Source organism: Somniosus microcephalus, chromosome 23 (genome assembly GCF_052327205.1).
Source record: "Somniosus microcephalus isolate GS21.2 chromosome 23, FLI_Smic_1.0, whole genome shotgun sequence".
Lineage (NCBI taxonomy): Eukaryota > Metazoa > Chordata > Chondrichthyes > Squaliformes > Somniosidae > Somniosus > Somniosus microcephalus.
Window position 1 is genome coordinate 19,456,300 of NC_141009.1, and position 16,612 is coordinate 19,472,911.

The 16,612-nt window shown below is 41.0% G+C and overlaps 1 protein-coding gene across 2 annotated transcripts in view; it reads left to right on the forward strand.

Annotated features, from left to right (window-relative positions):
- Positions 1-16,612, forward strand: part of c5 (complement component 5) — a 122,492-nt gene that overhangs the window by 25,755 nt on the left and 80,125 nt on the right. For both annotated transcript variants that reach the window (XM_085965559.1, XM_085965558.1), the window contains exons 7-14: positions 213-303; positions 2,499-2,607; positions 4,591-4,717; positions 6,232-6,347; positions 8,300-8,497; positions 11,091-11,285; positions 13,235-13,444; positions 14,827-14,976. In XM_085965559.1, coding sequence (XP_085821685.1) covers positions 213-303; positions 2,499-2,607; positions 4,591-4,717; positions 6,232-6,347; positions 8,300-8,497; positions 11,091-11,285; positions 13,235-13,444; positions 14,827-14,976 — 1,196 coding nt within the window. The remainder of the gene's footprint in view (positions 1-212; positions 304-2,498; positions 2,608-4,590; positions 4,718-6,231; positions 6,348-8,299; positions 8,498-11,090; positions 11,286-13,234; positions 13,445-14,826; positions 14,977-16,612) is intronic.

The following is a 16,612-nucleotide window of genomic DNA, read 5'->3' on the forward strand; positions in this document are numbered from 1 at the left end:
AATGTTAATCTACTACATTGCAAATCATATTCACAACATTGAAGGATGCTTAAAGCAACAATCCACAAATCAGATCTAATGACCCAAATGGCTGGAAATGTGAACAAACCAGTGGAAATTGAAGTCTTCTTTAAAAGAGACAGTAGATAGCTGAAGAATTATGTAAACCAGCCAGGACATTATTTGATGGCAAACTGTTGATATCTTTTCAGTGTTACCAACCTTTCAGATCTCTATCAAACCAGAAAAACACTACATTTCCTTTAAAGAATTTGAAAGATTTACAATAACTATAACAGCAAGGTAATTATTTCCCTGTCCTTTATAATGACATTTGAGTTATATTTTTGACTTTTATGTAAACGAATCAATGGTTAACGTGGTAACAAAACTTCAACATAATCAAAAAGTCTGGAGATTGAGATTGCTTCATATGAATAACATGTCAATTCTTTGATTATAATACTGTTAGCATGCTGTCACGTATCTGTTTCGTATAATACGCATACAATGGCGCTTGTTTAATCATTTTGTAAAAATGGCTTTGAATTGGCCCCTGTGGCTGCACTGTGCCAGTTCAAATTGGGGCTGATTCAGTTAGATTATCAGTTTGTTGTGATGTGGTAATACACAGGTGATTTTAAAAATCCTTTTATGAACATTAACGAAATGTCAGATTGTGATAAAAGTAAACAAGGGCCGATGGCACCATATTGATTTTTAGGATGCTGCAAAGTTATTTTTTTGTAGTGTGACCATTAAAGTACAGTGGTGGGTTCCTTTGAAATAGGAGTTTTGTTTCCAGGAGTGAGGTTGGCTACATTATATTACAATTAAGTAACAGTTTCATCAGATCAAAAAAAAGTATTTCTTAGGAAGATATTCTGTTTATCTGATTTAAGACATTTACTTTTGTAAGGTTTTTTTGTAATACCAGAAATCATTGCAAACTGACAGGTGATGATACTGTGTTATTGTGATACAGCAGGTATGGCACCAGTTCATAAAGGATTTTATTTTATTACTGTTGTACCTACAGTACCATGAAAGTCAATTCAATTGTGCCACAGTGTAACTCTGTCTCTTTTACTTTTCATGTATGTGAGTGCAGCACACACCATGCACACTGCATAGTTAAGAACATAACATTAGAAATAGGAGCAGGAGTAAGCCATTTGGCCCCTCGAGCCTGCTCCGCCATTTAATGAGATCATGGCTGATCTGATCTTGGGCTCAGCTCCACTTCTCTGCCCACTCCCCATAACCCATCACTCCCTTATTGTTCAAAAATCTGTCTATCTCCACCTTAAATATATTCAATGACTCAGCCTCCACAGCTCTCTGGGGCAGAGAATTCCACAGATTTACGACCCTCTGAGAGAAGAAATTCCTCCTCATCTCAGTTTTAAATGGGTGACCCCTTATTCTGAAACTATGCCCCCTAGTTCTAGATTCCCCCATGAGGGGAAACATCTTCTCTGCATCTACCTTGTCAAGCCCCCTCAGTATCTTATATGTTTCAATAAGATCACCTCTCATTCTTCTAAGGACAGGTTGGGTGATTGGGCAGATGCATGGCAGATGCAGTATAATGTGGATAAATGCGAGGTTATCCACTTTGGTGGCAAAAACAGGAAGGCAGATTATTATCTGAACAGCAATAGATTGGGAAAAGGGGAAGTGCAATGAGACCTGGGTGTCCTTGTACACCAGTTGCTGAAGGTAAGCATGCAGGTGCAGCAGGCGGTTAAGAAGGCAAATGGTATGTTGGCCTTCATAGCGAGAGGATTCGAGTACAGGAGCAAGGATGTCTTGCTGCAGTTGTACAGGGCCTTGGTGAGACCACACCTTGAGTATTGTGTGCAGTTTTGGTCACCTTATCTGATGAAGGATGTCTTACCATGGAGGGAGCGCAGTGAAGATTCACCAGACTAATACTTGGGATGGCAGGAATGACGTATGAAGAGAGATTGGGTCGATTAGGCTTATATTCGCTAGAGTTTAGAAGAATGAGAGGGGATCTCATTGAAACTTATAAAATTCTAACAGGACTAGACAGACTAGATGCAGGGAGGCTGTTCCCGATGGCGGGGGAGTCCAGAACCAGGGGTCACAGTCTAAGGATAAGGGGTAAGCCATTTAGGACAGAGATGAGGAGGAATTTCTTCACCCAGAGAGTGGTGAACCTGTGGAATTCTCTACCACAGAAGGCAGTTGAGGCCAATTCATTAAATATATTCAAGAAGGAGTTAGATATATTTCTTAAGGCTAAGGGGGATCAAGATTTATGGGGAGAAAGCAGGGACAGGGTACTGAATTTGGATGATCAGCCACGATCGCACTGAATGGCAGAGCAGGCTTGAGGGGCCGAATGGCCTACTCCTGCTCCTATCTTCTGTGTTTCTATGTTTAAACTCCAATGAGTTAAGATTGTTGTTTTTGAAAACAGTATTACTTCAGTTCACAATTAATCTAATAATTTTTTCACAATTTTGCAGCTATTTTTACAAAAAAACTATAGCATCAGCATATGTCTTTGTACATTTTGGAATTCTTGATAAAGATGGTAAGAAGCAAATAATGCCACACGCAGCACAAGCAGTTATGGTAAGAGAAAACATAAACTATGATTAATAGTTAACTTACTATTGTCACCATTTTTGATTTCTAGGCACCAAAGCTTCAGCTTTGAGATGCTCATATAGCCTTTGTAAACGTGGATGCTATAGAGGCTTGTCAATGATCGGAATGTAATGCAGGAACCTATGAATGGTTGGTGAAGAGAATGGTTCCTCATATTTAGCTCTGCAATGCACAACAGTTGAAAGTCAAATTGAGAGAGGTGCAGGACAGAGAGAGGGGCAAAAGCACTTTGGTCAGAAACCTGCAAAGTAGTGAGAAAGACGAAGAAAGAGACACAAAAGAACAAAGACTCAGAAAGTCCTAGATCACAACAACAAAGAGTGAGAAACTTATATTGCACTACTTATTACATTGACTTGGAGTTTGGAAATGATCTACAAAGGGCAGTATCAATTGAATTAATTTATTTTAACTTGTATCGACCCCTAAAGGAAAAGCCACTGGCTTGAAGCGTGCTGTCCTCCTGGCTTCGGAAGAAAGCATTGCACTAAACAATACAATCATGTAGAAAACTGGGGATAAGGGAATGAACCAAGTTACATCTGTGATATATAAATGTATCTATATATCTTATTAAAAAATCTTATGCCTACATGCATTTCCTGTCTATAAAACCTTACATGCGGTCACTTTTTGTGTCAACTATTTCCATTATAAGTTCCTATGGCCACATTTATAATGTAAACTCCGCAGGTAAATCTGTTGTGTTGTAATTGCATCCTTTCCCCAGTGTTGCCACTGTATCACCTGAGTTTTGAGTCTTCCGATTCCCCAGCCTGTACTGCTCCAACCAACTCTGCGTCTCTGCTTCCCAAATTGCCCGAAGGTTTGCTATTTAACTATAAATAATAAGGTAAAATGAAAGTGTTATATAAAAATAAGGATAGAAATGTATGAATTTGGAATTGGGGACTGAATTACACGTGCGCACCCTGATTCAATTATGCCTGCTGTCAAATCTGCTTCACATGAAGACTGCACTTGGTTTTGACGCACCGTGTGCAAGGCCATGGGAGATTGACTAGTAATATTAAAAGTATTGCTTATGGTGCACATTTCCTGTCCACATTACTCTGTGTCACAATCTTTGAGCCATGTTTTTTATATTAACATTTTATAATGATAAAACTGTATTGTCAACATTTGCTTGTCAGACTGTAGTGGAAAACTTCACGTTAGGTGGTACTGTTGCACTTTCCTGTTCGTGTGGCCCAGCTCCTCTCTCTTTATTGGCCACATAAGCCTCTGTCTCCACCCGCCCTTCTTTAGGCTCCTTCTGTCTTTCTCTCAGCTCTGCCACCACCTTTAGACCCCACTCCACTTTCTTCAGCGAGTCCTGGCCCTGCTGCCGTTTCTCCTTTTTTGCCCTGCCACGTAGGGACGTTTTGGGTCGCAGGTGGGAGGAAGCATCCAGCCAGGGCCACAGGGCAGCTTTAGGTTGTTCAGAGGTGGACTTCAAGGCAATAGGGCAGCAGCATAAAGGAGGTGGAGCTGCACACGCCTTGTCTCGTGTTCTCGGTTTCTGCCCATACTCACTGCAACGTCAGGCTTTGGCCACCCACTCTCACACCCTGGTCCCATATTCACTCTCCCTTTAATTCTTCTCCTCTCCTCCCACCCACCCTCTCACCTTATGTTCTCCTGCCCCCCTGCACCTCACTGCCACTTTTACTTTCTTGTCAATGAAACCCTTTGTCACTATCTGGTGCCTAAAACTAAACCACTCGTCTTATACACAATCATACCACCAACATAGATGACTATGCATTAACTGAATTGTTATTGCATAAACAGGTTCACGATCTACAATGTCACTCAGTGAGACATAAGACTCCATTGTATTATGACAGTTCAGGACGATCAAAATCATAATTAAAGCTTAGTTTACTTTGGAAAGTCTGGTACAGTATTAGATGATAAAATTAGCAATATTTGGTTCCTTATCAGATGTTAAATGGAGTAACAACTGTAGAGTTCAACGCTAAAGCTGCAACTGAAGTGATACAGCGAGAGAGTATTGAAGATCTTGATGAAGACTTTTTGTATATTGGAGTGACAGTTCAAGATTCCTCAGGTACAAGATAATAATTCATCACTAGAGAACTGAAAATTGCACATGTCGATGTATGTACCACAAGCTGCTCCACTTAAAGAGTGAGTAGAAAAAACTGCTCGGAGGTCCATGAGAGTAGCCTGGGATGTTTCTCACTATGAGAAGGTCCTTGCCACCCTGACAGTGTGAGGTATCACAAGCAAAAGCGTGTATTCTACCACTCCGTGGAACAGCATTTTGGAGCTCTGTCATCCTGCTTCTTTAGTTGCCCATTTATTTTAGTGTTTCTTGAGATATGTACTCATTACTTCTTTTCCAGTGTCAAGCACCATTAAATACATAGGTTAGATACTCAACTTGTTCGTGCTTCACCCAGCAGCACAGCTGAGGTCGTGAACTTGTATGAAGAATCAGAAACCCTGGCCTAGAAATTGGATTAAGCTGCAACCATTTTGCAGGCGTGAAACGGGCACCTGAGGGTCCAATATGGCAAGTGGAGTGCACGCGTCGCAACCCAGAGAAGAGAAGAATTTCAAGCTAGTCACGTATTCGTATGCTAGTACCCCCACAGTGTAACTTTAGGGTGCCCGAGCCTTAAAGGTTACTTTCATAATTAAAGCTAGACTTGGAGCACAATCCCACGTGTCAAAGTTGGTAGTTGCCACTGGGCTACTTTATCAATAAATTAAAATGTAAGACAGAAAATATTTTTTTGGCACTGAATCAGAAAGAGGGCGGTCGTATTAAAAGTGTGAAGATGCACAGTACCAGAAACATCGAACTTTTGCATTTGACTCTGGATGGTTCACAGAAGAATACCTGCCTTCTCAGTCATCTCCTTCAACATGTCAAAGAGCGAGCTTACTCACTCGTGTTCTCCAATAACAACAAGTTGGGAACAGGGGAAGCCAGAAAACAAAATGAAGATTTACATGCTTTTGCTAAAGACATATGACCAAGAAAATAGACTTTTTCTAAAATTGTCTTTTATAACCACTAAAAATCGACTTAAGTGATACAAATGATTTTGAATCAGCTTTTATATATTTAAAACAAAAACTGATCCAGCTCCATTATGAGATGTTGAAAGATGTGACTGTATTCCTTACGCAACATTAATGTGGGAGCTGCAGGACCAAAGGACTCTAGGGGTTCAAGAGCTTTTCTTCAATTAAAGCATGATCCATTTCCACTATGGGAAGTTGAACAAGTTCCTGACCTAACACCATTGTGGGAGCACCATCACCACAAGGACAGCAGGGCTTGGTTCTCAGGGCAACTAGGGATAGGCCATAAATGTGGCTTTAACAGTGCTGCCCACATCCTGAAAAGAAATAATAAAACTATTTGCTCTTCTCGTAGTTGCAGGATTGATCTGATAACCTCTGTGGCAGTCTTCAAAAGTCAAATACAAAAATTTCACAAAATTTGGCGTAGTGTGCAATGGAGCTCTAGGAATAAAAAGTTATAAGAAATTTGAAAAAAAAATCGTGCAAGTCAGAAATAATAACACTTTTCATTTTTTTTGCATTCAGCTGACATATCTGAAGATGCTGAATACACTGGAGTTAGATTTACAGTATCACCATATACAATTAACTTGGTAGCAACTCCTCTCTTCATAAAACCCAAGCTTCCATACTACATCATAGTAAGTAACGTTTTCAGTTTCTGTACCATGAATCTAGTCTATTTGATGGTGGATCTTCTTTTAATGTTACTATATATACAATGTTGCTATTAATATCAAAACCAGTCAGTCATCACTGTCCCTCTGGATTAATTCATTTGGAAACATCAATCTCAAATAAGCTCGTGCAGACAAAGAACTGGAAGAATCTACTGGTCCTGTCTTCTGGATTCTACAAAGTTTCAAACACTATAACACAGATTTTTGTAAATCACTTGACTTTGTTATTGTCACTAAAACAGGAACTACCTCTCATTCATAATCAAGGAGGTTGGGAAAATTCCACCCGAAATGCAACATTTTCCTCTCATTTGTCCAGAACTGCTGTAGTGTTGTAATATTCTTTTACATTTTTATTGCCCATTAATGTAAAAGCAAGCCAATATAACCAATGTCTAGGAGTGAGTTACTCCAAATAATGCATACCATAAGGCCAATTCTCGATATTGTGCTTTGCAGGGAGCACGAAATTGGGCAGGCTGGCCTGAATGCTGGTGACACCATATTTCCAACTCAACAGGATAGAGGGTTTTCGTTTGTGTTTGAGATCACACTCACAGCATCCGTAGGCTTCGTTATAACCCTGAAACGTATTGCAATTTAATGTAAATGGGGCCCATGACAAATTCCTCGTCTTTTCTGCCCTCTGAACTCCCAATTGCGCTGATCATCCATTTGAAATGGACACTTTGCGGTTTCCATATTATTCACTTGGCAGAGTTTCAGAGGAGGGTAGTCCTGAGCACAACAGCAATCAGCACCTTGCAGCACCTTTATCCCTCCGGATGGTTTTGGTTTAATTAGTTTTTTCTGACGTTCTCTGCAACCGGCTTTCCCTTAATTGGCCTGCTAAGCCCGCTGGGCAGGCTTAACAAGGTCAATCAAGGGAAAATAGCGTGGGTTGGCCAGAAGTTGATGGAGGCGGGACTGAAACCCGACAAGTGGGAGTCCCGCCTCCAAAAGCTCCCCATTGGCAAAATCCAGCCCCTTCAGTCTTGGCATGGTAGCTGAAGTTCTGCTCTGCTTGAGATTTTTTATTTATATATATTTACTGGACAGATCATTTGTGGTTAATTTCCAATAACCTTGATTCCACCAACCAGCAACAGCAATTGCTCTTTTTGAGAAGATGAGTGAGAGAAAAAAATGAAATTAAACTCAGATGGAAAGAAACAGTAATGAAAATAAATGGAATAGATTAGTAATGAGATGAAGCCAGACTATGTATTGTTATCTTCACAATAGCATTCACTAGAGAGTGCGTCTGAAGGCACTGGAATGGCTTACCGTCACTCAGGTAGGTTTTTGCCTTTACCACCTGGGTGTTTAGCATCACCTGGGTAGAGATCAGAAAGGAAAATCTGGTGGGGAGAATCGCACAGCAACAACAAAGCCTGTCCAATTTTCCTTCTACTGAAATTAATGGAAGGAAAATCAGTGGGTTCCTTAAAGGGCACGCGAACCTCCTGGCCAGATTTTGCTTTCTGTGCTCTGCATAGGCAATGCTCAACATTCAGATGCTAAAAACAAAATTCTGATCCTCTGAGTTATCAAATTTCCTTTCTTGTCAACGTGTGGCTCCTATTTGACACCTACCTGTAGCAGCATAGTTGAGTTCAGGAACTCACCATGTGGGTTGGTCACTATGCTATCATGCCACCAATTTTACTTCATACCAGTATTAAAGGGACAACACAATATTGGCACAAAACAGCATAATTATATCCAGTTTTGAATGTGAATATCCTGGTCTTGCTTAATATGTTCCACTAACATAGATCAAAGGCTGATATCCTAAACATATTAGTATTACATTCAGAAGTATGTAGTCACTCCCCGTTGTCAGATTACTATAAGGATTCACGATATAAATGACTAGATCTTATTTCATCTCATCTTAATTTCTTCAACAGGCCCAAGTAAAAGACATTTTGGGACATCCAGTAGGAGATGCCACAGTTACATTTTCTGCAACTGCAGTTTTTGAAGGTGGTGAAAGGAATCAGCTGATTGCAGAAGATTTGCATGAAGGAAGGAGGACCAGAAGAAGTGATGGAACAGTAATGTTTACTATGAATGCTCCAGCTGATATTCAAGAGTTAGAATTTGAGGTTAGTGGACAAAACCAGCAGATCCCAGTCATGACAGATTGGCCTATCTCACAGCCTGTGATATGGGGATTCGATGAATAAAGGTGACCTGGCACATTTTATGCAATGCTGAAAGCACAGGTTGGTTATTTTCTAACCCGGAAGAAAGAATGAATTTGCAACACATAGGTTATGACAATCATTGGCAATTTTAATTGTAACATTCTTTGTTTATTTTATGATTAACGACATAGAATTAGCAACAGTGAGAAGTGGTACATGAAAATAAATCATTAAAATTGTGATTTTAAGCAACTGGCCTTTGAGCCGGTGAGCTATTCAGTAGTTTGAATATTCCTGCGCACCATATTTAAATTTTTTTTAATCCCCTACATTTTGGTTCCCAGTATATTTGGTTCTCAACTCACTGGATAAGCAGGTGACTACCAATGATACCGTTAAGCTAATCAGAATGAGGTTTATGAGAGTAGCTTGGGATAGCGTGCCTTCATATTTTTCTTTCATCCGCACAGAAACAGCACTAGCCTCTGTCTTGCATTCTGCTTGCTGGAACAGCCGTGATTGAAAACTCATTATTATGGTGGATTGCAGCAACGAGCTCATGTCCTACCATTCTATGGCACACTGACGGGAGCACCAGCACATTGCCTCCAATGGCTGCTCTTTGCATCTTCTTCACGTGCCCATGTACTATCTGACACCAACACCAGGTGACAAAAGATGATCAGCACAACTGGCTTTAATTTGAAAGTCTAGATGGACACAACTATACCCCAAGATCTGCCATCCTGACAATACAGAAACACAGTTTGATCACTTAACTTGGTTATAATTTCAAAACTGTCAATTAGATGGCGAGAGCCAAAAATCCAGCCATCCATAGTTATTTGATTCAAATTCAAAGGATTGCTTTTGCTGTGGTTATAGACATGGTTTGGAATTTAAGGCATAACTTAAAGCTTGGATGTATTGCAGCACTGAGTCAAAGAGTGAGGATATGGTTTTAGCCTTCTGTGTCATTCTAAAAAACAAAGTATGAAATGCTTTTATTTTTAAAAACATCTGGAGTTCACTGTCATATAGAGTTAAAACAGTGACCACAGATTGTAATTTTATACAGCACAGATTTAAAAATAAATTGCCTTTATATTAAGTCTTTAATCCAACACATTATCATGATTCCATAATCAGTGCTGCATTATATTTCATTTCTTGCCAATATGATCAGACAAATTAAATTATCCATCCTTCTAAATAAATATTCCAGTTGGTCTATACTTGCAGCGTGGGATTAAGTGGTAATACATATGTCTGTTGCTGATATTGCTCCTAATGAATTTCTAATCTTGGTCTAATGGGTTCTGTGTAGAAACCAGGTGCTTTTTTACAGAGTGAAAGAGATGAAATCTGATAACTCACATGGTCCTTGAGTACTTCCTGGTAACTGATAACAAAGCAATTTTGTCAGACGCCAGAAAATCTACAAGTGTGGGGGGGGGGAATATTTGCTTTTAAAAATGGTCTATTAATTTTTTGAAGTCATGGTAACTCCATCTGCAAGATGCAGTGATAGATATATACTGTATAGAGTTATAGCTCTTGGTATGCAATTTACATTTTTTAATCTTCTATGTTCATTTTACATAAGTAATTTTACAGATTATACAAAGTTAGTAAAATAGAATGCTCAATGGGAAACTAAAATATAGGCCTAGATTTTAACTGACAGTGGATTTCCGGCAGAAAGTCATGCTGGTGAGATAGAGCCCTCCACCCCCTCCCCACCACCGTGGCAGAATGAGTGCTGGCTGATTTTAACAACTGTGCCTCATTTAAATCCAGCCAGCCAACTTCCCACCTGTTCTGGGCAGGAATCAGCAGCAGAAAATTGGGTGGCCCAGAGGCTGCCCACTAACACAAGGTAGGAGGTGGGATGAGGTTTCTGGAGACACCGCAAGGGCACCCCGCGTTCGAGAAAGGGGGAATCCGGGGCAGGGGAGGTCTAATCTTCCCACGTGGGCATGGAGGAGCACTCCTCCTCTTCCTGCCCTTAAAAGGGAAGACAAGCACTTGCCTTTGTTGGCTTCTTCCAGTGCTGATCCTTTTCTGTCCTGAGTTGACCTCCCGAGAAAGTTGCTACGGCTTTCCCGCTCTGGCCTGAGTTAAAATTGTTTCCCAATTATGTCATTGGGACTGGATATGCATATATAAAGAAGGACCCCGACAGCTTTGGGTGGGCGTCCTTCCCGCCTGCTCAGGAGAGCAGGTTAAAATTGTGTACACCAGGATCCTGGTGGCTCTAGGGTGGGTAAGTAACTTAGGACATTTTAACAGCCTACCTGCCCTGTTTCCACCAGATGGGCAGGGTTAAAATTGCCTTCATCAAGTCCGTCCTATGTTCCAAAGTTTGCTGTTGAATATCTTTAATGTAGAGTAGGTTCTACTGTACAGAAAGTTGCTTATAGCTAGAATTGCATATAAATGTAATTGTGTTATCAGCACTGAGTTGGCAGCTAGCTGGGGCTTGGCAAAGATTTACCTATGTCAGGTTTGCCTATAATCTAAATGGATTTCACTGCAACCTTTTTTTTAGATTAGAACTGCTCTCGAAGACGAACTGCCCATCTCCAAGTCGTACACAGCAACAGCTTATCGCTCACTCTCTGGAAGCTACCTGTACATTGCTTGGACAGCAGCTTTCCAAAAACTCCGAGTCGGGAACTATCTTAGTGTGAACCTTGTCGCAAGTAGTCCCTACTTGAATAAAATAAAACACTTCCACTATCAGGTAACAATGATTTATTACAGTTTTGATATTGATGTCTAATAGGGATTTGCTTGAAATGCTCTTATTTAGTAAGTCTTGTAAAATTTGACATCTGTTTATAGCTCTATAAAGTATTATAAAAACTTTATGTGTACATACATTTCCTGTCCACTTTAGATGTTAATCTCACTTCAGATACCACACACTGCAAATTTCAGCATCACACTTAAAATAAAGTATAAATAAACAAAGACAGTCACTTGCAATTTCTAAAAACATTTCTCAGGAACACAAAATACCAGTGCCACAATGTCTGCAAGCTCTTAATTAACATTCCCACAAACTAAGCCAGGGCTGCAATCTCCAGCCTGAATCGCAATTAACCTTTTTTTGCTTTTGAATTGGAGCTGAAACTGATGAGCACTTTACGAAATGCTGTTCTGCCACCAAGCAACAATTGAACTCCGAGTGACCTGAGCTCGTGTTTAGTTAACAACAATTAGAATTTGTTTCCTTAAAGGAACACAGCTCCGCTATAGCAGAATAATGCAATGTGCATTACATGGTTTAAAACCCCTGTCTTATGGAGCAACACATAATCCAACTTACTATTAACAAGGCAAAGGATGTCCACTCGTAATATATTAAAAATAGTATATCAGTGAGAATAGATGCCACACGTCAGTTGTCACATTCCAAAATTTGCACTTTGTTACTGATGCAGAACAATATAAAATGCTGGACGATTCTAAACTGTAACCTGAAACTGACAAGTGCTTCCAATCTACAAAGTTACCTAACCAAACAGTATTTAAATTCTGAGTGACCGAAGGCTGTTTAGTTAGAGCAATTAGACATTCTTAACTTAAAGAGAAAGGCCATATTAAACACACCTCCACCTTAGCAGTAGAACACATTGGCCCAGAATTTGCAGTGGGTAATAACAGCGAACAAACAGCGTTCCCTGTTATTACCCCTTTGAAACTGACCGCAACTTCAGGGTGTAGCGCATGCGCATTCTAACGTGGAAATCTGAAGTTGCGGTCAGTCATTCACTGCTCCGACACTGGCTGCGCTGTGCTCTCTCCCCCACCGTCCCACTCACATAGCCGGCAATCAGTGTAATCAGGGAAACTGATGAAAACGTGGGCTTTTCCGCGGTAATATCGCTGTTAAAAGTTAGACCTTGTTGGATTAGGTGTAACTGGAGTTTTAACAGCGTATTGACTGTTAAACAAACGTTATGGCCCTGAAAAACCAATTTTAATTTTGTGGAGTGTCAGATTTCCCCATTTTAATAAAAATTACAATTTTTAAGAAACTTAAAAAAAAATTATACTTTTTAAAAGTTTGTTCATGTTTACATCCTTGTCCAAAGACGACATGAGGGAAAACTTTTTTACGCAGAAATAAATCATAGAATCATAGAATGGTTACTGCACGGAAGAAAGCAATTTGGCCCGTCGAGCTCGTGCCGGCTCTCTGCAAGAGCACTTCAGCTAGTCCCACTCCCCCGCCCTTTCCCCGAAAGGTCTATACTGACCTTTCAACTGCTGCATGTGATTCATAGCACAAAACTTAAGTTATAGAGGCACTTATGCATTGCTGTTGAAGAACACTCCTCTGCAATAACCATGTATTTCCTACTTATTGATACGAGACATTATATGACAGGAACCTTTTCTGCTGTGAAAAATAGTTTCACTGTGGCAAAACGGTGCTTTCCCAATACTGCCATCCACACTTGAATGAAAACAAATTTCAGCGCAGTGGAAGAAAAGAAAATGAAGTGGCAGAATAAGACACCCTAAACAAAAATTTGATTGCATCAGATTTAGTCGCAACTTTATTTAATTCTTATATTGAATTAAAGATCTATTTTCCGATTATCTCGAAGGTTTTCAATATCTCCTTTATTGTAGCATCAGTCATTTTCTGTGCTGTGAATTTCTATTTTTGTCATGACCCAGGTCGTATCAAAAGGAAAAATAATTTTATTTGGAACAAAAGACCGTCCAGTCGGTAACCAGATTTTCAGTCTGAACATTCCCATTACTACAGAAATGATTCCTTCTGCACGCTTGATTGCATATTATGTGATAACTGGAGAAAACAATGCTGAACTGGTTGTTGATTCTGTGTGGTTTGAGGTGGAAGAGAAGTGTGTAAACAATCAACAGGTAGGTTCTAACGGAGTGTCCAATCAAGGCAGATTGTACTCCATTTAAACTATGATAATTTTAGCACCTAATTGAGGGCACTGCACGAAACTTCCTATGGATGACATGTTCTTCTTAGAACAATGGCCCAACGAGTCCTCATTCAACACCACCCTTCTCCTCCTGGTGGAACTTGTTCATAGAAACATAAAAACATAGAAAAATAGGAGCAGGAGTAGGCCATTCGGCCCTTCGAGCCTGCTCCGCCGTTCAATATGATCATGGCTGATCCTCTATCTCAATATCATATTCCCGCTCTCTCCCCATACTCCTTGATGCCTTTCGTGTCTAGAAATCTATCTATCTCCTTCTTAAATATATTCTTGTGACTTGGCCTCCACAGCCTTCTATGATAGAGAATTCCACAGGTTCACCACCTTCTGAGTGAAGACATTTCTCTTCATCTCAGTCCTAAATGTCCTACCCCGTATCCTGAGACTGTGACCCCTCGTTTTAGACCACCCCAGCCAGGGGAAACATCCTCCCTGCATCCAGTCTGTCTAGCCCTGTCAGAATTTTATACGTTTCAATGAGATCCCCTCTTATTCTTCTAAACTCTAGTGAATACAGGCCCAGTCGACCAAATCTCCCCTCATACGACAGTCCTGCCATCCCAGGAATCAGTCTGGTGAACCTTCGCTGCACTCCCTCTATGGCAAGTATATCTGTTCTCACCTTGAACAACCTTTCCTTTAACTCCACTCACTTCCTCCATATAAGGCTGTTGTTATGGGAACCTGCATGGTTCCAAGCTATTCTTTTTGTATGTTATGTTTAACACTGTTTGTTCCAGTCCTACTCAGGCCCCCTTCCTGACCTCTTTTTCCATTATACAGGTATTGATGACTGTGTCAGTGCAGCTTCCAGTCCTCACCATCATCATGAGACTTCTGTTAACTGTACTTTAAATTTTTACCTGCCCTGACAATCAATAGTAATTTAGGAACTAACACACCCCACATCTCCAGCAGCGCCTTGCAGTTTCGGAGCTATTGTACTACTACATGAGCCTTGCGTATCGTGAAAAGTGGAGGCACAAGTGCTTTTCTCACATTTTCCAAGGTAAAATGCTCCTCTGTCTTGGAGGGCTTCACCTGATGGCTGACTGATAACTGATTACATTGGTTACCACCAAAACTATTCAGGCAGTCTTAGCGTTCAAACTGAACCTCTGAAATCGAGGAGCCTGACTAACTATAGTTTCAGTATATACTGTATTTGTACAATACAGAATATTAATACTATAATAGGTATTCTTCTTAAAGAAAAAGGTCTCAATACATGATTTTAACTGAACCCGTTTCCAAATGAATAGTTGAATACTCTCTGTTTTACATTTACAGATTCTATTGAGTACAGATTCTGATGTATACAAGCCAGGAGACCAAATGTCTTTAAGAATTAATGCCCAACCAAATTCACTTGTTGCATTATCTTCCATTGACACTGCTGTGTATGCAATAAGAACAGGAAGCAAGATATCAATCGAAAAAGTAAGGCCTGCTTTTACCAGCGTAAAGATTGAAATAAATGTTTAATTAAAATTTTAAAAATGATTAAAACATACAAAAACATTTAAAATTAGTACATGTAAATTTTGGGCCAGTATAAAATGCTTTTTATTATTTTTCAAAAGTTTTTATTTTAAATGATTAATCAAAGGGACTTTTAATTCATTTTGAACACGGGAATATTTATTTTTATTAGAATTGTGTTTTATTTGGGGATTTCTCATAAGCTTATGGGGATTCCCCCTTTCTAACTGGTTGGCCTGGCCCACGTGATACCAGGGAGGCTTCTGAATTGTCTGTGTCCCTGGGATCTGTGGGCCTTTACGCAGGCATACACCTGGAGGCCCAGGGATCTTGGGCCTTTACGCAGGCATACACCTGGAGGCCCAGGGATCTTGGGCCTTTACGCAGGCATACACCTGGAGGCCCAGGACCCTTCGGGCTGGATTTTGCCAATGGGGACGTGTTGGGGGCGGGACTGCTGGTTGTCGGGTTTCAGTCCAGCCCCCAACGACATCCTGCCAACCCACGCTATTTTCCCTTGATTGACCTTGTTAACCCTGCCCTGCGGACTTAGCCGGCCAATTAAGGGAAAGCCCATGATAGAGGATGTCAGCGTATGACGTTTCATCTGTCAAAAAATGTTGACAGATGAATTGTCAGCGTTTGACAGCTTTGAGAAGCTGTCAAACACCGACAATCTCTGTTCTATGGTGAGTCCTTGCACTGAAGACTCACCAAAACCTATTTCCTCGGCATAAATCAGATGGCTGCTGCATCGGCGAATGCAGCAGCCATTCTGTCATCTCTGCCGTTGAGATGAGGCACTTCCGGATCCCCAAGGGTTGAAGCCTGCAGGAAGAAGCAAAGGTAAGTAAACTTTTCCTAACACTTTACACTCAGCTCTCATACTTACCTCTCCATAATTGCACCCGTCACTCACCTCCACAGCGGACTTTCCGATCCCTGTCACCCCCGCAGACCCACTGCTCGCCTCGCTTACCCTGGCGGGGTTTCCCGACGTCGGGAAGCCCGCACTTGCAGGGGTAAAATGGAGATAAGCCTCTTAGCTGCCTGTTAACTACCTGTTAACAGGCAGTTAATTGGCTGTAATCCCCTTCCCGCCTCGAGGAGACGGGTCCCTGCGTGAGTCGGGGACCCGCCTCCTGGGAAGATGGCATGGAGGCGGGTTGGGAGCGGGTTCGGTACCCGCTCCCAGTTTCTGCCATTTTCCAGGCAGTCCCGCCTCCATATCTGCCTCCCCAGGGCTGGCAAAACCCCCCCCCAAGACTCCAAAGCTCCGGAGACACCAGGTACTTTCAGATTTTTTTTTCAGTTCGGCGGCGTATTCTTCTGGTACTCCTCCGACTGCAAATTCAGGCCCAAAAAGATTTTCCCACCTCGTATTTGTATTTAAATCCCACCATGGATCATTCCGTGTCTGTGTCAATTTTTTTTTCATGTCTCAGCGGGTTTTATTAGTTTAGATTTGGTGGTCATTAGGGTTGTGTTCACTTATCAGCCAGTAGATATAGGAGGGCTACCCCCGATGTTGGAGGTGAACAGTGGTCAGTTCTGGAGGGACGTAGTCAAACACAGGGTAGTGCACACTCAGCTT